General features: G+C 40.7%; 2 protein-coding genes across 6 annotated transcripts; both read left to right on the top strand.

The window, feature by feature from the left end:
• Positions 1 to 870: 870 nt before the first annotated feature.
• LOC127530882 (zinc finger protein 239-like) lies at positions 871 to 23423 on the top strand. 2 transcript variants are annotated; one of them, XM_051938705.1, is made up of 3 exons: positions 871 to 1293; positions 13118 to 13981; positions 14066 to 23423. In XM_051938705.1, exons 1-3 carry the CDS (start codon positions 1089 to 1091, stop codon positions 14320 to 14322), a joined length of 1326 nt encoding a protein of 441 aa, XP_051794665.1. In that variant the 5' UTR covers positions 871 to 1088; the 3' UTR covers positions 14323 to 23423. The 2 variants fall into 2 exon arrangements, with proteins under 2 accessions (XP_051794665.1, XP_051794666.1); XM_051938706.1 differs by having other exon boundaries at positions 874 to 1293; positions 13118 to 13813; positions 13982 to 23423.
• LOC127530885 (uncharacterized) lies at positions 1300 to 6890 on the top strand. 4 transcript variants are annotated; one of them, XR_007937632.1, is made up of 4 exons: positions 1300 to 3500; positions 4379 to 4960; positions 5072 to 5664; positions 5922 to 6890. XR_007937632.1 is itself a non-coding variant. In XM_051938712.1 (3 exons), exons 1-3 carry the CDS (start codon positions 3306 to 3308, stop codon positions 5075 to 5077), a joined length of 783 nt encoding a protein of 260 aa, XP_051794672.1. In that variant the 5' UTR covers positions 1300 to 3305; the 3' UTR covers positions 5078 to 6890. The 4 variants fall into 4 exon arrangements, 2 of the variants coding, with proteins under 2 accessions (XP_051794672.1, XP_051794671.1); XR_007937633.1 differs by having other exon boundaries at positions 1300 to 4960; positions 5072 to 5214; positions 5410 to 5664; XM_051938712.1 differs by having other exon boundaries at positions 5072 to 6890.
• Positions 23424 to 25235: the final 1812 nt, after the last annotated feature.

Here is a 25235-nt window from a genome sequence, read left to right as displayed (position 1 = left end):
CAGGTTTTATTACATTTGAATGCTTTATGAATTTATTATTAATTTTTTACAGTATTAGCATTTTAGCTCAATAGCTACCAGGTCATGTGACCCAAAGACTCCAAATTTATTTGGGATTATAGTATGAAACAGACTGATCAAGACACAGCACTTTTTATTCCATTTGGAAACTTAATGAATTTATTATTAATTGTTTACAGTAAGTATTAGCATTTTAGGTCATGTGACGTATTGACCCCAAACTAATGCAGAATGATAGTGCTACTAAGGATGGTCAACATACGGCAATTTACATTTGATTTCAGGACATTATTGATTTTTAACAGTTTTTTTACAGTAAATATTAGCATTTTAGCTCAATAGCTCTCAGGTCATGTGACCTATTGACCCCAAACTAATGCAGAATCACAATCCTACCTTACCTGGTCAGCATACGCCAAAGAAGAAGAAATAGTTTGGCTTAAAAGATTTTAAAGCTAAAAATTGAACATTTTTTGATGTAAATATCAGCATGTCTTCTCATTACGGTCCAGATCATTTGACTTTGACTGAGGTTTATTTTATTATCACACTAATAGATCACTGGGATGACACACATCACTTTTTATTTGAATTCACAATTTTTAAGACAGACAGACAGACAGATAGATAAACAAGTTTTCAGCTCCTTATACTTCAAGCTATGTATTTAGTGTAAATATTAGCCGTACAATTCGATAGTTAACAGTTAAGCTGAGTCAGTTACTTAAAACATCGCTGTATAATACATCTGCGAATGCAGCGCTTTATTTTTTAAACCGGAAATAGTTGATGCTGTCGGTCGTGCATTTACCGTAAGCTGACGGTAAGAGCGCACTGAAAATGTAGGAGCGGCTGGCTTGACTACGGAGAAACGAGAGGCGGCTGGCTTCATAGATATATATATCTATGGCTGGCTTCACCGCAGTGTGTAGGGGGCGGTTTGGAAACGGCTCAGTGTTTCTGCCGGAACTTCACAGTGTGACACCCGGCGGATGTGAACAAAGAAGCATGAGCAGAGTTAGCTTCACTGCTGTGTGGACTGAGCTATAAAACGGCTGTATTATCGTATGAATGAGAAATATCAGAGCGATAAAGTAACGATGCGTTCAGTTGAGTATCTGAGAGAGTTGATCAGCGACAGACTAGCTGCTGCTGCTGGAGAAATATTCACAGAGTTTGAAAAAACCATCGTCCAGTACCAGGAGGAGATCGATCGTCAGCGCAGACTGCTGGATGTCATCTCGAAACCACACATCCCCTTACAGCCCATAGGTGTGTATGAAGAATTCCACTTATAGCATGTGTAGTGGTTGTGTACTCTCTCTTGCATTGTGTAGATAATCAAACTGGGAGCATCCTCCCTACTGGCATCAAATCCGCCGTTTATTTGTAGGAGCTGGTAAAACACACTGATATTACTCTGACAGTCGTGCACGTGGTAACCTCCAGATAATGCTAAAAACACAAAACAATTTATTCAGCACGGAGGTTAAACTTAATCAGCATTTTGGTAGTGGAGCTTAAACTGGTCCTCTTGCCATGGCAACCGGACACAGCAGACTGAGACCGCAATGTGGGGAACACACCCCAAGTCTGCAGGGGCCCGGACGTTGTGCGTCCACGCCATATCCGGCGGTCACCGTGGGAACCAAATATGTAATATGAGATGGCAAGTGGAATCATTAACTCCGCCTCCACTACACATGTAGAACATCATGAAGTGTTCAGGTGAACAGTTAACGGTGAACTGAGACACATTGTGAGTAAGAGAGGATGGGCTCTTAATAATATGGTGTCTAGGGCTGCACGATGTTGGAAATATGTGCGATCTGTGTGTCAAGATCTGCGATATCAATATATATTGCGATATTGGATATTAGTGCCGTTGTCCGATGTGACAGCCACTTGTTTCTCTTCTTGCAATCCCCAGTTCGTCAACACATCCCACAGGGCAGCCGCTATATTTTCACCGGTGTGGGAGTCCAGAAAGTAGGAGACTTCTAAGCAGCGTGTTTTCAGTTCAAAGTCATTTGTGAGAAAGTGAACAGTAAAACTGATGTAGGGCTCAGTAGCACAACTGGACCATAAATCTGTGGTGCTTGCAAAGAAATCCACATTATTAAGCTCCGCTTTTAGAGACCCCAAGCATGCCTCGTACATCTGTGGAATGGCGACTTGGTAAATAGCTCTGTGATGGCATTGGTTATCTGTGGTCGAATTCTTTCAGCATATCCAAAAAATCTTCTTTGCACACGACATTAACAGAGAGTGTGTATTTCACAATATAACGTGTAATGGCCGCAGTTAAACCTTGGTGGCGCTTGGAAGTTTTTTCATAAGGTGTAACAGAAAAAAAACTTTGACCAGTTGTTGTCTGTGTGCTTGCCTTTCGTTTGTCTGCCTTCATGGGAGTAGCTCGTGGTGTTTTAGATCGTAAGAAAAAGGCATACAGTTCCTTGTCAGGGTATCCACGGGGTAGTAAAAGGTAGTAAATGAAATGAGCTCAAATTAAGGCCAGTAAAAGGTAACAAATGCAGTTTCACTTGGTAGTAATTTTTTCATCACCTTTTTAATATATGACGTTTCCATTGATGCTGGTTCGTTCATTTAATTAATATGTGTATGTATATATATATATGAAAAAAGAAACATACATGCGAGCAGTGGTCGCTCTGGTCTGATCTGCGCATGCGCGCTGTGTTACTTTAGCACTAGCAAACCACTCTCTCGACATAAATGCATCAAGATGGGAAAATGAAAGTTTTCACAGATGTGGCTCGATGACCCGGCATTAAGAGATTGGTTGAAGCCAGTCATGGGAAATGACTGAGAAGCTTTTTGTATCTTTTGTAAAAAGACGATTAATGTTACGTGGAACGGTGTGAAATCTCTTAAATCACACCAACAATCAACTTTTCACCAGCAGCAGATTCGCACGCGATGGGAGCAATTTCCCATTTCATTTTTTGGTGCGACACAAAGCTCAACTCTGAGTACAGGCTCCGCTACATGTACAAGTGCTGCTGTCACTCTGCGGGGGCCAACCACCAGCACCGCGACAGCTTCAGCAGACAGGCAGCAGGTCCTGCTGTCAACAACTTCAGCCATCAGAGCGGAGGTTCTCTGGTGACTGAACATCGCAGCCAGGCATCATTCGTTCTCCTCAAACGAAGGTATTGGGGAGCTTTTAGAGAATATGTTCCCAGACTCAGAAATAGCCAAAAGCTTCGCATGTGGCAAGGACAAAACAGTGTACATGATTCGATATTGCGCCTCATTTTAAAATGTTACTAGTCAAAAGCGTAAATGATGCGGGACCATTCGTACTGATGTTTGATGAGTCTCTAAACGAGTCGGCCAAGAAAAAGCAGCTGGATATCCATGTCCGAATGTGGAAAGATGACCGTGTGACGTTGTCATACTTTGGATCACAGTTCCTGGGACGTGCAAGGGCCGAAGATCTGCTACAACACGTCAAAGTAAGTTGACTTATTTTTCTTTGTTAGGCCTATTTGAACATGTTAATCATATAGTTAACCAACAGGCCACAATCCACAAGCTTGTGTGTGGATGCTATGGACTATGATACTGAGACAGTGGCCTTTGCCCTGTGTGTGTGTGTGTGTGTGTGTGTGTGTGTGTGTGTGTGTGTGTGTGTGTGTGTGTGTGTGTGCGTGTGCGCGTGCGCGTGTGCGTGCGCGTGTGTGCGCGCGCGTGTGTGTGTGCGTGTGTGTGTGTGCGCATATGAGTGAGTGAAGGCGTCTGTGTTTACATTTGCAGATGAAGGATTTAGCTAGTATTTCTGAATAATGAATACCACAGAATTGATTGACATACAGTATATACTGAGGCATGGCTCCAGTCCGGCCGAGATCTATGACCGCTGCCATCTTAGCTCACGTCCGTCTTTACTGTTTGTTTTCTTTCATACAACAACTCAGTGGGGCATCTTACTTGTCCTGCGATCCCACTGGACCTCCGGCTTACTTTATCCTTGTCGCCAATTATGTAGTAACTCAATGTGGAGCTTCTTAATGAACAGATGACCTTTATTTTGCTTCAGCCATTCATTGGAATACAGCTCAGTACAGCCCGTTCTTAGCAACACACGATACTCACAGTTCTTGCTCTGCAACTTCCTACTGACTACCAGCGATGCCCGAGGTAACATTGCCACCTAGTGGACACTCCTGCAACACCAATATTTCACAGTTACAACAGTGAAGAATTCCACTTTCAGCATGTGTAGTGGTTGTGTACTCTCTCTTGCATTGTGTAGGTAATCAAACTGAGATCTATGAATAACCAAACACTCAGGACACATAATTTGAATACATTTTATTCTTTCCATTCACAGGAATGCGTTGCACAACTCAATATGATACACTTGCTCTCCATCAGTATGGATGGCCCGAACGTCAACCTCAAGATGCTGGAGCTCTTTCAGAGGGAGTATGCGGAGCCTCATGGGGATGCGCAACTCATCCGTGTTGGCAGTTGTGGTTTGCATACCCTCCTCAATGCCATGAAGTCAGGATTTGCAACATGGGAGGTGGACAAGCTCTTACGAGCCATGCACTATATGTTCCACAATGTTCCTGCACGTAGAGAAGATTACACCGCCACCACAGGATCCTCTACTTTTCCCCGATCTTTCTGCGGCCACAGATGGGTGGAAAATGTCCCTGTGGCTGAGAGAGCTGTTGACATTTGGCCCATGCTCTTAACATACATTGGTGCTGTAGAGAAGAAGAAGGTGCCAAGACCCAACACTGCTTCATACGACACAGTTTCTGCAGCATGTGGCGATGATTTTACAGTACCAAAACTCCAGTTCTTCTTGTCAGTTGCAAGAAGCTTCAGCCCATTCCTGACCAAATATCAGACTGACCAGCCTGTGCTGCCGTTTTTGGCTAAAGATCTGACTGAGTTCCTGATGGTAATAATTGTATTTCCTGGAGGTACTCATGTATTTATTTTAATGTAAATAGATTGTATCACTTGACAGGTGTGGCTTGATTGGCTTAAAGTTTTTCTTATCATTTTAAAGGTTTAATGCAGCAATTTGTCAAAAGGGAGCTTCTCGAGGACAGAAACCCGCAGCAGCTGATCAAAATCCAGGTGGCCCAGGAGAACAACTGGGTCTCTCTTAAAAATGTTGACATTGGCCTGGGTGCTGAATCTGCAATAAAGGTAAGTATTGTGCACATTATTTCAACGCCATGTGTGCATTGTACGTTTAGCACAAATAACATATGTAAGTATAAAAAGTTGACCAGACCTCTTGTGAAAACTTTGCTTTAAACGATTATAGTGAATTGTTGTTGTTGAATTGTTTTTAGTTTTAGCATGTATAGTGAATGGTCATTGATGTTCCCTGCTTGTTAGGCCTTACAGAGCAAACCAGGATGCAAGATAGGGGAGCTTTCAGTGCTAAACTTCCGGAAAGAGTGTTTGCAGAACCTTGTGAAGGTGGTGGGAAAACTGCAGGACAAGTGCCCCTTAAATTCCCTATGGCTAGACTCATCGCATGCCTCGATCCCAGAAGAATCCACCGAGAACCAGAGTGGTGCATCAAGCAAATGAAGACTGTAGTGCAGACATTCCTGCAGGGCAAGCAATTGACAGGTGGCATTCCAGCTGGTAAGAAAAAATATATGTGGAGGGACAGTAGAAGTGGAAAGATCACTCAGATGGGATGTCAGGATGTCATTGATGGTATTCTGCTTTTTAGTGTGAGGTCTGCAGAGTGTTAACCGGTATTAAAAATTACTGTATGCACTTTCTGCTCTCTACAAGAAACTGTTATTCTACCTTTTTAATGGGTAAATAAGCAGTTGACTGCAAATTAATTAAATGTCATTAATGATTACATCTCAATTTCCTTATCCACATTGTAGGTGATGTCATCATTCAGCAGTTTGCATCCTTGGCCTCTGTGGAAGGAAGAGATGAGCGTTTCCTGTCCTGTAAACCAGTGCAGGGCTGCCTTGATGTGTTTCTTTACACAGTTCTCAGCACTCCTTACCCCGACTTACTACGTTTCTGCAAGATAATCCTCCTTCTGTCCCACGGACAAGCCACTGTTGAAAGAGGCTTTTCAGTCAACAAGGAGGTGGAGACATGTAACCTCCGGGATGACTCTCTGGAATCGCTACACTTAGTCTGTGACCGAATCAGCAGTTGTGGAGGTGTTTTGAAAGTGCCTCTTACAAAGGAGCTCCTTGCCTCTGCCTCGTCTGCAAGATCTAAATACAGACTGTACCTGGAGAGTGAAAGACAAAAAAAAAGGAGAGTGCTGCACATGCTCTGAAGGGGAAAGCAGCAGAGGATGAGCTGTTGGACCTCAGAACCCAGCGTGAGGTGCTAAGCAGTGTCTGTGAGTCACTTGAAAGTGACGCAAACAAGTTGGCTGAGCAGGCTGAGGGAAAGGCCGGGTCCAAAATGGCTGAACTTATTACCAAGTCCAACACGCTTCGTAGAAGACAAAAAGGAAAAAACAGAGCTCTGTCACTCGGAGGAAAAGATTGAAGAGAAAGCATCACAACTGAGACTCTTCTAACTGCCTCGGTGCACTGTGGCTGTGCTCGCCCCCTCAACCTGGCAGTAATGTTAAATTGTGTCAGTTACAACTGTTAAGACTCCTCTCTTAAAAGGGAAATGTAATGTAATTTATATTTTGGAGCATGTTCACTCTGCCATTTGATGTTGGTGCTGTTGATGTTCTTTAATGTTACTTTACTTTGATGTTGGTTTTAGATGCTAAATGTTTTCCCAGCTGTCTCTTTTCAAAATTGGTTGAATCCATTTCTGAAATATGCATTTTTTGGATAAACTAAAAAAATTGCAATAAAAATTGCCTCATAAAATTCAAAAGTCATTGCATTTTGTTTATATCCTTTGAAAAAACAAATATCCTATTTCATCTGGAAGCAGGTTTGAATATTTGTGATATGTTTGGAGGTAGTAAAATAGTTGTGAAAGGTAGTAAAATCAGATCTTGAATTCCTGCATAAACTCTGCTTGTGTTACGTGGAGTGGTGGTAGTTGGAGAACCCAAGCGCAGACACGAGGCAGGCAACATGTGATGGAGTAGGGGGTTTTATTCACAGGGATTACAAAAACGGTGACCAAGCTGGTCGCAACAAAGGAAACTGGACCTCTTGTTTAAAGATGGCTTTAAGAGCATTAAAGACATCTTCCCAAAACAATCTCAATACAGGGCATTGACAAAATATGTGAGTATGATTAGCGTTGATTGTTCCACAGCTTCTCCAACACATCCCTGAATGCGCTCCCATGTTAGCTGTTATTTCTGGTGTCCTAAAAAATCTAGTGACCACTTTCCATTTGAATTCCTTCCACCTATTAGAATTTGTGGTTAAATGTGCTTCAGTACATATTTCCTCCCACATATTTTCAGAAATATTTGCGGCTGTCTCCGCTTCCCATCTCTGCTTTATATATTGAGAATTAATTTTGGACATTCCCAAAAATATATTATACAGTTTTCCAATTGTTTTCTTATCCGAATTTTCCAGTTGACTAATACGAAAATGTTCTGTATGGTTAAGCTTTACCAGCTGCCTCCAATCTTTATGGGTTGTCAAAAAGGACCTCAGTTGCAGATATCTAAAGAGATCTGAGTTAGATAAACCAAATTCATTTTTTAATTGACCAAATGTTTTAAAGTGGTCATTTTTGACAAGCTGATATATATAAGTTAAGTTATGATCAGACCATTTCTTGAAGGTGTTATCCAGTTTGTTTGGAGTGAACGTATTCATTAATCCCATATTTGTCAATAATGAAAGTGAATTTGTCAGCCCGAAGAAAGTTTTTATCCTTCTCCAAACCTTCAATGTATTTTTTGTCCAAATTTACGTTTCCTTTTCTGAAATATCTGAAAAGGGTAGATTTTGTAAAGAATCTGCACACATATGATTTTCAGTGTTGTACCATCGAGTTGTTACATCATTCTGAATCCATGCTATCAATGGTTTGAGCTGCGCAGCCCAGAAGTAAAATTTTAAGTTGGGAAGTTTAAGGCCTCCATCTGGTTTGGACAGTTGTAGAGTTTTAAGTCTAATTCTTGGGCGTTTTTTCTGCCATATGAATGCAGATATTAATTTGTTTAGCTGGTCAAATGTTTTTGTCAAGACATTCACAGGTAACATTTGAAATAGGTAGAGAAGTCGGGGCAGAACATTCATGCGTATACTCTCCATTCGTCCCTGTAAAGAAACTGGAAGAGAGGACCATCGTTCTAAATCACTATTTATATTCTTAATTATTTTATCATAATTTGCGTTAAATAAGTTATCTAAAGACGGGGGTATATAAATGCCTAAATATTTGAGACCTTCTTTAGGCCATCTAAATTCCCTTTGAGTTTTGAAGTTGCTTGAGACAAGATTATTCACGTCCATCACTTTGGTTTTATCTACATTTACTTTATAACCAGAGTAATACCCATACTGTTTGATAACATCCTTGAGATATGGTATTGATGAAAAAGGCTCTGTTAAATACAATAATGCATCATCAGCATACAGCGATATTTTATGGGTTTCTTTATCTATTTGTACACCCTTGTTATTGCCATTATCCCTTATGAGCTGCGCCAGTGGTTCAATACTGATGGCAAAAAGTAAAGGAGACAAAGAGCAGCCTTGCCTACATCCCCGTTCTAGTTTGAATGTCTGGGATCGGTGTCCATTAACTTAACTAATTAACTGACGCCTGTGGGGATGAATATAGTGTTTTTACCCATTTTTGAAAGTTGGGTCCAAAGTTAAACCGTTGTAATGTTTGTAATAGATATTGCCATGAAACTCGGTCAAATGCTTTTTGTGCGTCTAGCGGTACAATTGCCGATTCTAATTTTGAGTCCTTCAAATAGGAAATGATGTTTAATAATCTCCGTATATTGTTTCCATAGTAACAGCCGGAAATGAAACCCGTCTGGTCGGAATGAATAATTTGGGTGATTATTTTATTTACCCTTCTGGCCAGAACAGCTGTCAGAATACTTAAGTCCTTATTTAATAAGGATATAGGCCTATATTACTGACAGTTGAATCTTTACCCTCTTTATGTATTACAACTACAGTTGCCTCATTCCATGATGGCGCCATAGTTTCTGTCTCGAGGGCATATCTATATGCTTTTAACAATGGGGTGAAAGCAACTCTTTGAAGGCCTTATAAAATTCACTAACATATCCATCTGGACCTGGACTCTTGCCATTTTTTAAAGTTGAAATAACATCTTTGATTTCTGATTCTTCTAGTGGCTTGTCTAGCTCCTCCGCAGAGGAGGCTGTTAATTCTGGTAATTTAATATATCTCAAATAATCTGCTATATCCGCATTATCTTTACATGTATCTGTATTTTTGTATAATAATTTGTAATAGTCTGCAAAGGAGTTTGCAATATCCTTAGGTTTTGTAACGAATGCAGATTGATATTTTATCTTTTGTATAACGTTTGAGGACTGTTGTTTCCTAAGCCTATATGCCAACAATTTGCTAGCCCTATTTCCATCTTCGTAATATTTTTGATTTATAAATCTTACATTTCCTTCTATTTTTCCAGACATCAGGCTGTTTAACTGTCTCCGGGTTGCATTTAACTCTTTTGTAATTACAGTTGTTGCATGTTGTTTATGCATCTGTTCTAAATATTTTATTCTATTTTCCAATTCCTGCTGTTTTGCAATTCTCTCTTTTTCTTTGCTGATGCGTATGATATTATACAGCCCTGTAAGTATGCTTTGGCGCAGTCCCATAGCATCAAGGGGTTTGTTTCTGGTGTGCTGTTGTGACATAGATAATCCTTGAATTCTGTCCTGATGAAGGATAAAAAGTTATTGTCATTTAGAAGGGATGTATTAAACCTCCACTGTTTCGTCATTGGTCTACTGTATATTCTACGTTCCATTGTAACAAGATGGGTGTATGATCAGATAAGGTAATAGGCATAATCTCAATGTCTACTATTCGGTGCAAGTCTGTTTTTGGTGTAAAAAATAATCTATTCTAGAATAAGATGCATGCCTATTGGAATAAAAGGTGAAGTCCCTTCGTCTTGGAAACTTGCTTCTCCATATATCTACCAGCCCACTTTCTACAGCATGATGTTTAAGGGCTTTACTCATTTTGGTTATGGGTGTTTTAGACGGCGGTTGCCTATCTAGCAGCTGTGACATGACACAATTAAAATCCCCTCACAGTAATAACAAGCCAGTACTATACTGTAGAATGATGTTAAACAGTGTCTTTATAAAATTTGGCATATCCTCATTTGGTGCGTATACATTAATAAGGGATGTTTCTACTCTGTCTATTATTCCATTGACCAGTAAGACTCTTCCTTCAGCATCCTTATGAATTAATGTTTTAACAAACTTTTTCTACCAGATGAGTGTGAGGAGTAATATATTTTATCTGCCCATGACTTCAGCTTCTCATGTTCTGCGTCTGACAAGTGAGTTTCTTGTAGAAAGACAATATGGCATTTATTTTGTTTTAGTTGATGTAATATTTTCTTTCTCTTTATTGGATTATGTAGGCCCTTTACATTATAGCTTATCACTCTCAGCGTATCCATTGAGTACTAACTTGTGGTTGCTGTTTAATTATTAGGATATTGGATTCTGTAATTTCAATGATATGTATGAAGTTGCAATCAAAGAGTGAAAATGAAAACAAAAACCCTGCTATTATAACATACAACTCAGGCTCCCCGGCGAACAGGGGGATCAGAACAAGAGCGCCAAACATAAAACTATCATATAAACCTAGAGAAGGCATTGATAAAGTGGGAACAACTGCCCTAGCCACTAATAAGTAGCAGAGGTGCACTGTCTAGATTGAAGTGACTGTGCACAAATCGCTAACCTCCACGAAGGATCAAAGAGTAAACAGAATCAAATCAGGCTTCCGCAGAGAAATAGAAGGAAAAAAAATTTACCTGGATTAACAGCTCTTTGCAAAGTCCTTTGTATCATAGTCCACATCATTTAAGGAGCGATCAAAAAGGAAAAAAGAAAAATAATTGGGATTAGTGCATTGTGCACATGATAACAAACTTCAAGGGTAAATATAATTAAGTTAAAAAAAGAAGAAACAAGAAGAAATTTCACATTGTCTCTCGGATAGCGCTCTGCTGAGCAAGTGTTTATAGGCCCCTTTTGCTAATCCAAGTGAGTTCAATCTTCTTGCAGTTCTTCCCCAGCTGGTTGTACTATGCTCATGGCATAAAGCATAGCCTTATGATGGTCAACGAACTCTTTCGTCTCCTCCTTGTATGTGATCCGAAACCGAGCCGGGTAAGACAAGCTGTAACGAATGCCTTCATGACCTTTCAGGATTTTCCGCACATCCGTAAATGCAGCTCTGGCTTTCGCTACGTTAGCAGTGTAGTCTGGAAATATGGAAATGTGTCGTCCATTGTAATACAGCGGGGAATTGTCACGGGACTTCCTCAAAATCTCTGTGACATCCTCGTCGTAATGGAGTTTGGCGATTATCATCCTAGGTTTCTCTCGGTCTCTCGGGCTCCCCTGAGTGAGCGCCTGGTGTGATCGGTCCACCTTGATTTCGCGGTCGAGGTTTAGCATTGTTTTTAAGGCCTGTGCCACAGCCGTGGGGGAGCTGGAGTTGGGCTGCTCTCCATGTCATTGCATTTGTCTTTCAGTGTGATCATTTCCTTTTGTAGGCTTGAAACTGTGTCGCGTAGAGAAGTTACCTCATCTGACCATGTTGATAATCCGCTGTCAACTCCTTGTATATCGGCCCTCATCTGCTTCGTGTCTTCACGTAGCGTTTTGGTGTCGTTAGCCAGCTCGGATTTGAGTCCTTGTATTTCCAACCGGAGTGCACTGAAATCCTCAGCTAACGCCATTTTGAGTTCTTCACGGACTATTTCTTTAAAGTCTGCTCTCAGTGTTGACAGAATCTCCACTTTAAAGCTGTCAGCTGTCATACCTGGGCTCTCACTTGGGGCGAGTGGTAAGGGTTTGTCCATGTCATTGTCCAGGGCTGGCTTTGCGGTGTTTCTTGTGATAGGCCCCGGCCTAGCAGGATTAGCTTCGTTGCTAGTACTACTATGATACTTGAATTTCTGTAGTTTTTCCGCCATTAACTTCGCAAAGCCAGGCGTGGAGAGTATAAAAGCTGAGTCTTCAGGTCCCGGTAATCCCCAAAAAAGGATTTAGCTGTTGTATTTTAATTATTTTACGGATTCTGCAGGAGCCCTGATAAGTGCGTCTTATTTCATGGCGTGCTCGCGAGCGCCCTCAAAACGATATTTTTTGATGTATCGTGCAGCCCTAATGGTGTCTGTTAGTTGATGCTGTGTAGAGTTTTAAAATCGTGATCTTTTTGTTGATTGACCCTGGAAGCAAGAACCAAAGTTTCCTGTTCAGAGGTGCTGGAAGTGTTTATCTGAACTACTCCACACTGACAGCAACTGCATTGTGTTATCAAACAGTTTAATAATAAAACTCTGACAGAGGACTCAGTCATTCTCTCATTTCAGTCCAGAGACACAATTCCATGTATAGAGATCATTCATGATCTAAAGAAAGCGCACGTACAGAGTTGGAGAGTATAGAAGTAATGTGTTCAACTGCATTCCACTATTAACATGTTGGGTTTCACTGATGAGTCAAATCAACAGTACAGTAACCAGCAGTAAAATAAGAATAACATTACAATCCAGATGTCCTGACTGACTGAAGAGGACAGCAGCTTTACTCAGACAGATTTTACTGGATCCCCATCAAACCTGTCTGTGTGGTGTGTAGAAAAGTACCCAGTGGTGTTTACCATTAGAATCTTTGTGATCCTGTATCCACTCTGGAACAACGTGTTCATAGAAATGTTCAGTCATTTGGAGATGCTTGTATCATTCCTGCTGCTGTGTCATGGCTCCTAGACTTCTATTATAAACCATCATATTCTTTTTGCATCAAACATTCAACTCCTGAGCTGATTTTGTTGGAGACAGCCAGTCCTGGACAAAGTGACAGATGTGTGTTCTCTCATCATCACAGTAGTAACCATTAACTTTTGTCTCTTTGTCCCTCCAGAGCTCCCACAGTCGTATGTCTGTGAGAATGAGAAGACTGTCGTTGACCATCAGCCCCATGACCAGGAGAGAAACTCCATGGTGGACCATGAGGACCCAGAGCCTCTATGGATTAAAGATCAGCAGGAGGAACTCTGCATCAGTTGGGACCAATCAAACCCCGAGATTTCTCAAATTAAAATGGAACAGGAAGAATTGTGCACCAATCTGGACCAATCAAACCCAGAGATTTCTCAAGTTAAAATGGAACAGGAAGAATTGTGCACCAGTCTGGACCAATCAAACCCAGGGTTACCACAAATTAAAGTGGAACGGGATGAACTCTGCTCCAGTCAGGAGGAAGAGTTAATTGGATTGAAACAGGAGACTGATACCTTTGAGGTGACTCCTGCTGATGAGGAAAGTGACCACAGTGAACCAAAACCAAACAGTGATCAGCTCCTGTTTCACATCTCTTGTGTAGCTGAGAGCCCAGATCAGGAAGGAAGCAAGGATGTAGACTCAGGATCAACTGGATGTATCGAGCAGAAACCAAGACATCAGAGTAACAGCAGTGACAGTAATGATGTAGACAATGCTCCAATGTCAGCAAGACAGTGTGATAATGACAAGGCAAGAAAATCTCTACCATGTGATGTCTGTGGAAAAGCTTTCAGGAATAAATCGGTTTTAACCAAACATCACAGAACCCACACAGGTGAGAAGCCGTATTCTTGTGAAACCTGTGGAAAAAGCTTCAGTCGACGGGGCTCTTTGACTGACCACATGAGAGTTCACACAGGTGAGAAGCCATATTCTTGTGGAACCTGTGGAAAAAGCTTCAGTCATCGGACCCATTTGACTGACCACATGAGATGTCACACAGGTGAGAAGCCGTATTCTTGTGGGACTTGTGGAAAAAGCTTTAGTCGACGAACCCATTTGACTGACCACATGAGAGTTCACACAGGTGAGAAGCCATATTCTTGTGGAACCTGTGGAAAAAGCTTCAGTCATCGGACCCATTTGACTGACCACATGAGATGTCACACAGGTGAGAAACCATATTCTTGTGGAACCTGTGGAAAAAGCTTCAGTCATCGGGGCTCTTTGACTGTCCACATGAGACTTCACACGGGTGAGAAGCCATATTCTTGTGAAACATGTGGAAAAAGCTTTATTCAACGGATCAATTTGACTTACCACATGAGATGTCACACAGGTTAGAAGCCATATGTTTGTAACACTTGTGGAAAAAGATTTTCTTATTCATCAACACATAGAAGGCACATGGCAGTTCACAAGGAGGAAAAGCCATATTCTTGTGGCACATGTGGAAAAAGCTTCAACCGTAGTCACCGATTAAAAGCCCACATGATAATCCACACAGCTGAGAAGTCGTGATCCTGAAACATCTGTGGAAAACATAATGTCAGAACTAAGCTTGAAACAACATGGAAGAATTGGTAGAGGTTAAAAGTAGATGTTTTAGATTTAAAGTACCTTTAGTCTGTGCTTCAACAACAATTGTGAGGAAGTATGTAAGCAATCCTTGATGATCAGACCAGATGGAGTCTGGACTGTGGTGGTGGTGGAGCAGGCAGAAGAACCAAACTGAATGTCTGGATGGATATGGTATTGGTACAGACTGCTTCATTTCTGCTATCATGACATCCTTCATCAGCAGAGCAGTGATTGGAGATATTGTGAAGCTGTTTGGAACATTTTCACATCCTGCTGAGAGAACATGGCTGTTCAGGTGTGAACGTACTGCTGGAATCCACTCAGCTTGAGCTCTGCTGTCTTTCCAGTAAAAGGAGTCAACGAGATACAGAGACATTGTGACAGTAGGACACAACAGAGTGTGTCACTGCAGCAGAGGATATCTGGACATGAAATAAAGTTGTAATAAAACATCTACAGCTCCATGACTGCTTCATGAAATGTTTTGAATGTTTTCAAACAGATGAACATTTACAAGTTGTTTCATAATGAATGTAACATTGAAGAACCTCAGCAAGACATAACCAACATTATTATGTTTTTAACCAACACACAAGTGGTTTTACGAGTAGTAGCTGATACACTCCTGCAAATGTCAAAACCAGAAATGTTAAAAACAGGTGAAGCTGTGCTGCAGTTTCTGCTGGTTAGATAAAGGCCTTATGCTATTTCTTTCTTCTATTGTCACCACATAGGTCATCTGTGTGATTTGTTAGTAAGATCTCATTGTGTGGTCTTACAGCACATTGAACCCTTGTGTTGTCTTAACGTCCTGAACACTCCTCCTGTCCTCAGGGTCAAAAATGACCTGCCTCCACTGAGCGTCTAAAATAGAGCAGCTTAATGGAATTTTTAACTAAAAATGTGTTTTACATGAAGAAACAACCTGTCATGTATCACACACTTTGTGAATGCCTCTGTTTTTGCTTCCTCGGAGGGTAGAAAGACTATTTAATCAGTGAACACCATTCGTTTTTATACCATTGTTCATGCTGTAACTGTTTTCTTTCTTTAAGTAGAGGTTTATTATCACTATTATTGCTGCTAAAGGTACTGCATAGGTGTAAACATTTCTTGTTTTGTAAGAGATAATACTTCTATAGCCTAATAAAGTACCAGAAATGTGCAGAAATTAACTTGAAATGCATTTTTGAAGGCAAACAGTGTACTGTATACTGTGCAATGAAATGTAAAACTACAAAATACTAGAATTCTCTCATCTTTTGACTCATTGCTCCCACTGACAAGCTGCATAACCTACATCAATCATAAGAATAGAAAAAAATAACAGATTCAAGCAAAATATATTAAATAAAATTTTTTAAAAATTACGAAAAATACGGGGAATATTGGACGGGCATCGCGAGGTGCATTTCCTTGAAAGTGACCGATTCGGGGATTTTATACCGACTTCAGGACATGTTTTGGACAAAATAGTTTACTGGCTTGTGTCGTCTGGATGTACAAGGTTGGATTATGGCCGTTTTTTGTGGAATCTTTTTTTATGTGTGTAATAATGAACCCGGAAATGTGAGTCGCGCTGTGTGCGTTGAAGCCGTGTATAGAGAACGGATGGATGAATATTCGTTTTTGTCGGACAAATGTGTTTTTCTCACCCGCTGTGGTAATCGCATCTGAAAGTGGTTTATACCGGCGGATTCATGAGAATCTAAGCTTTCCATCGGTGTATAGTGTTTGTATAAGCGCGTTTGCAGCCGTCGGACATTCTTGAAATTCCTATGCAAATTAGTAGGTGTACCGCCGGCGGTACACTGAAGCTTAAGGGGCTAAACTAAAAACTGAAATCCTTTGTTGTGGAAAAATTAATCCACTGCTGTAATAAATCTATGTCTGTGTGTGTATCTGACAGCAGGCCCTTTGCCTGCTGACTGAAATGGTTTACAGATAGCCTGTAGGTTGTTTCCTCTGGGATAACTGCCAGTATCAACAAAATTATTGTTTGGAGATAAGGGTGCAGGTGTTCGGGTGAGAAAACTTGGGGGAGGCTGCCTCCCATGGAGAAAAGTGCCGGCCGCCCACGAGTTTCCAATTAAAATTATTAGGGAGTAAAGATTCGCTCTTTCCTTAAATTGTGCAATACTGGCAGCTGGCAGTGGCAAAAAGAGGGATGGGTTAAGGGCTTGAACTCACCTCTGCTCAGAGGGTTTAAAGGGTTCAGTTGTCAGACAGTGGGTTCAGAGGGCTTCCGGAACCTCTCTGTGTTTTGACCTGTATTAAACAGAATAAACACTTTACTTCTTGGCATCTGAAGACTTGGCTCCTGGATTCCTTTGATGATTCTATGGTGAGACTTAGATATTTTCAGACCTAGAACTTAGAATTAAATTACAAGTGTTAATACATAGAGTGATCAGGTTAAACATAGATCTTACGTAGTGGGGCAACTGGCCCCCCACTACACCTTCAGATAAAGAGTGAATAAAAAAAGAAGCGCAGAAAGGATGCCAATACACCTGGGAACCTAAGGAGCTGTTCGAGGGAGACCGAAGTCTGTGCACAGCCCCCTGGAACTAGGTTTGGGGACAAAAGCCCTCCGTGGTTGAATTCCACGTCGGCCGGTTAAACCCTGTCCGGGTTCTGCGGGGTTCCAGGTTGACGGCATCCGAACAAAGCGCTTTAGGAAAGTGAAGTCCTGAGCTAAGAGAAGCCAAAACTTACAGTAGGAAAGTGAAGTCCTGAGCTAGGGAAAGCTGAAAACTTACAAAACGTGTGCATGTGTAAAACTGTGAGTGTGAAAGGACTGGTCAGTGATTGAAGCAGCAGACAGCCTGAAACCAATCGGTGTGAATGTACGGCTGTTGTCAGCTGAAGTAAATCACTGAGTGTGAACAGTCATTAAGATTTAGGAGGACTTTGTGAAAACTCTAAAACGACCTTTAGTCCTGATATTGGACCCCCAGTGGAAAACCGGACTAGCTAATAGAGCTGGCCTAGAAGCTTGTTTTCCAAGGGCTGAATTTTAGCTCATGACTCATTGTTTTTCACAAATTCTCAATAAAATAATTTTGAAAAACCCCACAAATTCTAAATAAAAATAATTTTGAACAAAAACAAAAACAAAAATGGGAAATAATCAGGAAAAAAATTTCACTATAAGGCGATGCAAAATAAGCAGAACAGAACAGAAGCATCCAGATTTGATACAATTCTTGTCAGATTGGGAAAAGAAATATGAATTTAATAGCAAATTAATAGTAGGAGGCTGCACAGAGCTATTTACTAAATTAACTGCAGAACAACAAACTGATAAAAGAAATCAAAAGAAACTGAAAAACAGCTTCATTATGCAGAAATATGGCTGAAAGAAGCACAAAAAAAAAGGAAATACAGCAACAAATAAAAAGCTGAGGCCTGTGCAGCCAGAGCAGAAGGTGATAAGATAGTGTACAAAAACACAAAGACAACAACGATGGCCTGGTGCATCGGAGGCCGAAGGCGCCGCGGCAGCTGAAGCACCAGATAAATGACCCCCTCCCACCCTCCCACCCCATAACAAGGGTGACAGATCACGAACCCAAGGACTGAATTTACACACCTACACTGTGAATATAAACAAAAAGGTACAGAATGAGAAGATTTTTTCAGTGTTTCATGAAGAAATGCTCTTCTGTGTTGCAGAGATGAAACATTGTCTGCGTTCAGTAGGGGGTTCACCTCCGACATCAGTTGTGAACTTTATTACCATTCATTTAGCACAACATTGTCTCCATTCAGTCAAAATTAGACCAGCTTCTACATTGAATACCAGCTGCAATAACTTGATAATGTAACTGTTTTTATGTGTTGGTAGCTTCAGATTTAGAACCTAGATGTGAGTTTGTCTTTTAACACAGTTGCACTAGTATGGTTTTAGACTAAAAATGATGTTATTGTGTTTATAGAAAACTTTCTAACAAAAAGCAGAAAAGAAGCATGAATTGAATTCAGAATATCTGCACCATATGTGCTTCTCTTTTTTCTTACCTGTAATTTGACATATAACTTAATGATAACTTGACATAATTTTGTCGTATGCAAGCATGATCACAGGAATTACTTTGTGGTCCGATTTGCTTTGTAACATTGACTGTAGAAACCTGCGATGGAGTCAGTGAAAAAGGAATCTAATTTTCAGTTGTTCATATGTTTAGAGATTTGGGATTTTTCAATGACGAACTTTTATGAGGTGTGTGAGGTAATTGTTCCTGTGAGACCAAGACTGTATTTTTGCTGTTAGTTCGTACCACAATGAGAACTCAGTGCTTACAATGGTTTACTTTCAGCTGCTTTTGCTTCAAGGTTCTTTTTATCTCTGGAATGCAGCTCAGCCTGGTACATTTCAATCACTTCAGTCTGTTTGCAGTTTTGAGACCACAGGAACAATTATCACACAGTTCAACAGATCAAGCTAAAATAGAATTTCATGTTAATAAAGCATAGATGTAATAAAGTATAAATGCATTACTATATAAGGATATTAATATATGGATGTGGTTGCATATTTCATAACGGACGGAAAAAAGAAACGACCTCTATCCCATGAGAGTGCAGACCTGAAACCCAGAGTAATAGAGCTAAACACCCAAATTACTACAACTTTTGCGGTTCATGAGACAGCCTCTTGGGTGGTGTGTAAACACCACACCCTCCACACATTTGGATGAAATAGAAACCTGATCATTAATTTGTTTGTCTATAGAGGATTACCCAGAATTTAAAAAAAAAACCTGCCCAGTGCTCTCTGGTCCAACAGCCCTACAGATGTAGGACTGATAAAACATTTTCCACCTGTTGAAGTAAAAGCAGCCACTCCATGTCGACCACAGATTCCTCAATATCCTCTGAAACAATCAGCGATAAAAGGTATATGACCTGTTGTTACAGATATGGTAGGATCAGGGATTATTGTGAAAACGAAAGAGTGCGTTTGTAAAACACCCGTTTTCCCTGTTTAAAAAAGCATATACAGGATAATGGAGGATGGTTCAAGATTTAGGAGCAGTGAATGATACTGTACAGAAAACTACACCTGATGTTCCAAACCCACATACATTTTTAAATGAAGTGACCCCAGATAAAAAGTGGTTTTCAGTTATAGATTTAAGTAATACTTTCTTCTCTACACTACTGCACCCTACCTCACAAGACTGGTTCGGTTTGCCTTCAAAGGTACACAGTACACCTATATACCATTATCACAAGGCTTTACAGAAAGCCCCATGTATACACTCAGGATCTCAGGTGATCAATGGCAAAATTTCAAATTCCAGAACACAGCCAAATTTTGTTGTATGTTGATGACATTCTTGTGACTGCAGACACACAGGAACACTGTAAACAGACAACGATGGCAGTGCTACGACACTTACATGGAACAGGTCATAAGGTTTCGCTAAACTAAGTTCAGTTATGGGCTCCACGAGCAGTGTATCTAGGCCATATGCTTTCAAAAACATGGGAAAGCTCTGCTTTCTGACAGAAAAAATGCAGTCCAAAATGCTCCACAGCCGCAAAAAAAAACAACAATAAATTATGTCCTTTTCCGACCTTTGTAATTTCTGCAGATCTTGGGTTCCAGATTATGCAGTGTTATCTCAGCCACTGCAAGATTTAATATATGGCAAGGACATGTCATTAACAGATGAAATTACTTGAACTGGACATGCTGAGAAGGCTTTTAAAAATCTAAAATTAGCCCTGAAAACTGATGTTTTGGCTCTACCTGGCTATAACAAACCGTCTGACCTGTTTGAGTGACATCAGCAGATGAAGAAACTAAACCATGACCTGATATTTTTGTTCTACCACAACCTGGTTTTATTGATATTTTTTGTGGACAGTTCCGCTTCGAACGACGTTCGAGACAATCATTGTGAGGGCTGTGCAATAACAGCAACTACAGTCTTAAAAGCAAACTAAACCTGCCGACGTGTATTGAAAGTATTTTCTTAGTTTTATTTAGAGACCCCTTTTGAAGCACCAAAACACTGTTCTATATGGGTTGGGCACAGATAAATTCCATTTCTCGTAGTAGTATTTATCTCCAACCACAAGAATCATAGTGCAGTGACACATACAATTGGCGCATAACTGCGCAACATTACATACACAACATTACACAACACAACATTACATAAACAAAGAGACGGTTAGCGAAACGTCTAGAACTAGTGGCAGGACTTTCCTTTTCTTGCTTTTGATACTTTACCTTTTGATGCACTACATGGGTCGAAAGTGACCCAGTCCAGTGGAAAATGGGAATCCTGACCCCCACTGTGCACCCAAGGGTTGAAGGAGTAACGTACAGATGTCCTGTCCTGTGATGCCAACATATTTAACTGATGCTTAAAGTTGAAATCTGCTGAATATTAACACATTTTAAAGCAGTACATGCTTGGCTAATAGATAACCTGCCTCACATTTATCTACAAGTAATTGAAAACTGTAGAGACAAAAACCTTTAAGAGATGATTGTCGAAGGCTACATTAGATCTGTTATTAGGAGGGTTTCACCATACTGCGTTTTTCTTTTCTTTCTGCATTAGAGTATTGCGGATGGTATTATAATCCATAGGAGCGTTTTCACACTGTGTGAGTGCAAAGCTCATCAAACCGATGACTCCACTATAACACTGAGTGACCTTGCCGACTCTGGTGCAAAACAAGCCTCATTCAGCACAGAATGTTTTGAAAACAGTAGAATTAGAAATCTTAGCAGACGCATATCTGAGCAAACTTCTTGGCTCCAGCGCGGAGCAGTTCTCATAGACAACCTCTATCGCATTGAAAACATTGAAACATTGAAAACAAACCCATCCTCTAGTGAGTCATGGTCTCACCCATGTCTCAACAGGAGGGATGGTACACATGATGCAGAGACAGTTCTGATCTGTAAATTTTTCTGACTTTGCCAAGGAATACTGTACACAATCCATATGAACTTTATTGAACTAACAGCATCAAAAGGACTAATATATTGTTTAGTGATTATAGATGTGTTTTCAAAATGGGTTGAAATATACCCAACCGAAGATAACAGCCATAACTGTAGCAAAAGCTCTCTGCAACCATTACTTTCCAACTTATGGTATTCCCGCCATAATTAGATCAGATAATGGTACACATTTGTAAATGCAATCATGACACATTGCTCACACTAAGGAACCACTGTGCATATCATCCACAAAGTGCTGGCCTTGTACGAACGGAACGAACGGCACAATAAAAACCGGACTAGCCAAAACTATGGAAGAAACTAAAAGGCCTTGGCCAGATTGTTTATCCTTGGTTAAACTGTGGATGAGAATTACGCCTACGGGAGACAAAGCAATAACACCTTTTGAGATAGTGCATGGGAGACCTTTCCCACTTCCATAAAACAACAATCCACTGAATCGTAGTGAGCAGATTGGAAAGCACATACACTGAAAATGAGAGAAGTTCAGAGTTCAAATAATCTGCCAGAGTGTTCTTCTCCTTTGTCTACACAGAAGCTTCAGCCTGGAGACTGGGTCCTGATCAGAGTCCTGAGGGGGAAGAACTGGAGGTCGCCTCGGTGGTAAGGGCCGTATGAAATACTGCTGACGACACCCACGGCAGTAAAAATTGCTGAACGGCCTTCATGGATCCACCAATCGCACTGTCAGCTGATACAACTGGAAGCAGAGCCAGATCAACCGACGGGGTAGCGGTGGAAGTCCGATACAAAGGGGTCAGTAGCACAATAGGGTGCTGACGTCTCAACCCGGTGAAGAACCCAACTGATCCGCACCCAACTTTAAAATGACTCTCTGGCGACTCCTGCTAGTCGCAGGGGTGACTTTGTTACTTCTGTGGCTTTCCTTCTTCTTCCTCCCCCCTACAGGAACTCACAAGACTAAAAGAACCCATGAACACTCCATGGCAGCGACTTGGGAACAGAACCTCTGGTATAAAGCTATGAATTTTACAGCACGACAGAATAAAGTTACTAACGCACTAATTGACATAACTGATCAGCTGATCCTGAACTTGAGGCTATCGAGCAAATGACACTCCAGAACAGAATAGCTTTAGACCTTCTTTTCGCAGCACAAGGAGGAGTTTGTGAAGTTGTTAATGACCATTGTTGTACATACATCCCTGATCACAAAGACTATTACACTTTAATCAGACAGAAATTGGATGAGATTAAAATAGACATTTTAAGCAACCAAGACAAAGGTCTTCTTTCAGGCTGGGATTTTACCTCTTGGTTGACATCTGGTGGTATTTTTCAGACTATTAAGAAATTTGTAATTATAAGTGTATGTATTTTTTTACTATTTTGCATTTTTGCTACCTGCATTTTACCATGTTTGAGATCCATGATTTCTAAAATGATAACCACTTCTGTTGTTGCGTATGCTGCACTTGAAATGGAAGAACCACAATATGACTCTAATGATGAGAATGATGATGTTGAAGTGTAGTTTAATGACGTGACAGCAGAAGATGTTTTACAAGATGTTGTTAACTGATCTTCACACTTTTTGATCATGACAAACAGGAGGGAATGTTAGAGTTGAATTTGTAAATACATTTATCATAATCGAGCCTTAGAGCATTAACTGTGTGTGCATAGTGTTTTACATGACTATTTTTATAGAATACCACTCACTCACTTCTATCTGCACATATCTCTCCCTCTCTCTCTCTCCCTAGTCTCCACATCCCAGTATATTTCCACTCTTTCAGCTTAGCACACCCCCTTGTGTAACTCGAGCTATTTCTTATCTTATGCTATGTTTTCATTTCTGCTTGTGCATAAAATAAACTTCGTATGGGAGCAGTCTTTGTAGCTCGCACTAACGTGTCTTGTTACACTGTGTTGTGTTACCCTTGCAAGTAAAAGTTACAGTCTCCGTGTCTTTCTGGTTCGGTGAATATCTTCTTATGTTATGTGGGAGCTCTCAGCAGAGCTTCTCTCTGACAGCAGCAAACGTTCGGATTTCAATTGACGTCTATAGACGTCAATGGCAGCGAATGAGTAAAGCATGAAATTATCATGATGATATTTTGTAGTGTGCTGAACACGTATTGCAGCGTTGGTGTTCTTCTGGGGGCAATCTGAGCCCAAACTGTTTAAACTTGTCTCTGTGAGACCGAACATCTCCACAAAGCAGAGTTCACACTTTTCAGTTGATCCAGAACAGGAGGGAGGAAAACTACTCTTCCCACCAGAACTTTGACTCTTCTCATGGAATGGACCTGTGGGAAACCACTGCACAATATTGGTACAATATTTTCAACAGCTGGTTCTATGAAGAGCTCCAATATTGACTTGATGTCTTCAGCATGTCTCACTGTGTGTCTGGAGGAGCACTCTTAGCAGCATGTCTGCCTTGTTATTGAAGTGAGTAGAGGGACCATCATTTTCATTTTTTGGTGCTAGCGTGACATAGGGGAGAGGGAAGCAAGATTCTCATGAGAACTTTCCGGCACCATCTAATCTGCAACCTAAGAGTCTCCAGACAAGAGAGAGTAATATGGGACACTTCTCATCAAATTTTGACAGGCCCCAATCAGAAGCTGCCACGTCATAAGGGGGCGGGACTTGGCAGGGTTCGTCCAATCAGAAACTGCCACGTCATAAGGCGGGCTATGGTATGGGGTCCAATGAGAGATTGTCACATCAGAGAGTCCCTCCCTCGTCCGCCATATTTGTAGTTTTTATTTTTTAATAAAAGGAAATGACAAATTTCAAAATGCCAGAAAGGATCGTTTCAAAAATGATTTATAACACATGGATAATAATAAAAATCCGGCCCTAGGATCATCCAATGAGGTGTGAGGGGAAGGGCGAATGAGAACCAATGGGAAGAGGAGGCTGGGGTCTTCTTTATATATGAATTGGACTAGGCCTCTCTGCAGGGCCATTCCTGACTCATTTGGCACCCTAGGTGAGACCCTCCCAACGCCCCCCGCTCAAAAAAAGATATTTAAAAAAAAATACGTATAAACGAACTTTAAACATTTTTCACTTTATTGAACATAAATTACACACTTAAAACACACACACACATTAAATAGCTTAAATAAATATTGAAATAAATTGTAAAAGTGCATGCAAGGCAGCACTGGGGTGGGGATAGAGGAAGCTGTACCTATAGGTGCATGTAGAGGGGACTGTGGGTATGTTTTCACTGCTTCCAGGTTGGGTGTCAGAGAGCCCTCCATCACTGGGTACCAAGGTGGATGTGGAGGCTGCTGTTGATCCAGTAGTGGCAGGAGTGGAAGATAAATATTTCAGAAGTGAATCTAAAAAGAGACAGTAAGGTAATTGATTAACTGGGTGTTTACATGGGAAGGTAAATACATGGTAACACCTGACATAATAACATCCCTAGGACATCCGAAACACAGCAGCAAGCTAATGGAATTAATTAACCTAATGCTAATTACTGTATGTGGAACAACAGCTTCAGTACGCCTGTTCTAATTAAATGTGATACACTGGTAATGACGTGTCTGATAAAGACGATGTAATCCCCTACTGTTGTACGGGCGTCTGGGACGCATGGAGTCATGTTTCCATTCATACAAATATGTAAATATTTTTAAACTTGTGTTTAAGTTGATCATTTATTTTAATGGCTTAAAATAAATTGAAGCCAGTT

Source organism: Acanthochromis polyacanthus, chromosome 18 (assembly GCF_021347895.1).
Source record: "Acanthochromis polyacanthus isolate Apoly-LR-REF ecotype Palm Island chromosome 18, KAUST_Apoly_ChrSc, whole genome shotgun sequence".
Classification (NCBI taxonomy): Eukaryota; Metazoa; Chordata; class Actinopteri; family Pomacentridae; genus Acanthochromis; species Acanthochromis polyacanthus.
The sequence above is the reverse complement of the archived record's forward strand: the minus strand, read 5'-3'. Positions and strand labels throughout refer to the sequence as shown.

Bases quoted from the DNA above. Each gene is read 5' to 3' on its own strand.
- LOC127530885 (XM_051938711.1), top strand. From the start codon at position 3,306: ATGTTACTAGTCAAAAGCGTAAATGATGCGGGACCATTCGTACTGATG. The intron at 3,501-4,378 runs GTAAGTTGACTT...TTCCATTCACAG, and splicing joins ATCTGCTACAACACGTCAAA to GAATGCGTTGCACAACTCAA.
- LOC127530882 (XM_051938705.1), top strand. From the start codon at position 1,089: ATGAATGAGAAATATCAGAGCGATAAAGTAACGATGCGTTCAGTTGAG. The intron at 1,294-13,117 runs GTGTGTATGAAG...TTGTCCCTCCAG, and splicing joins CATCCCCTTACAGCCCATAG to AGCTCCCACAGTCGTATGTC. The intron at 13,982-14,065 runs GTGAGAAGCCGT...GAGTTCACACAG, and splicing joins CCACATGAGATGTCACACAG to GTGAGAAGCCATATTCTTGT.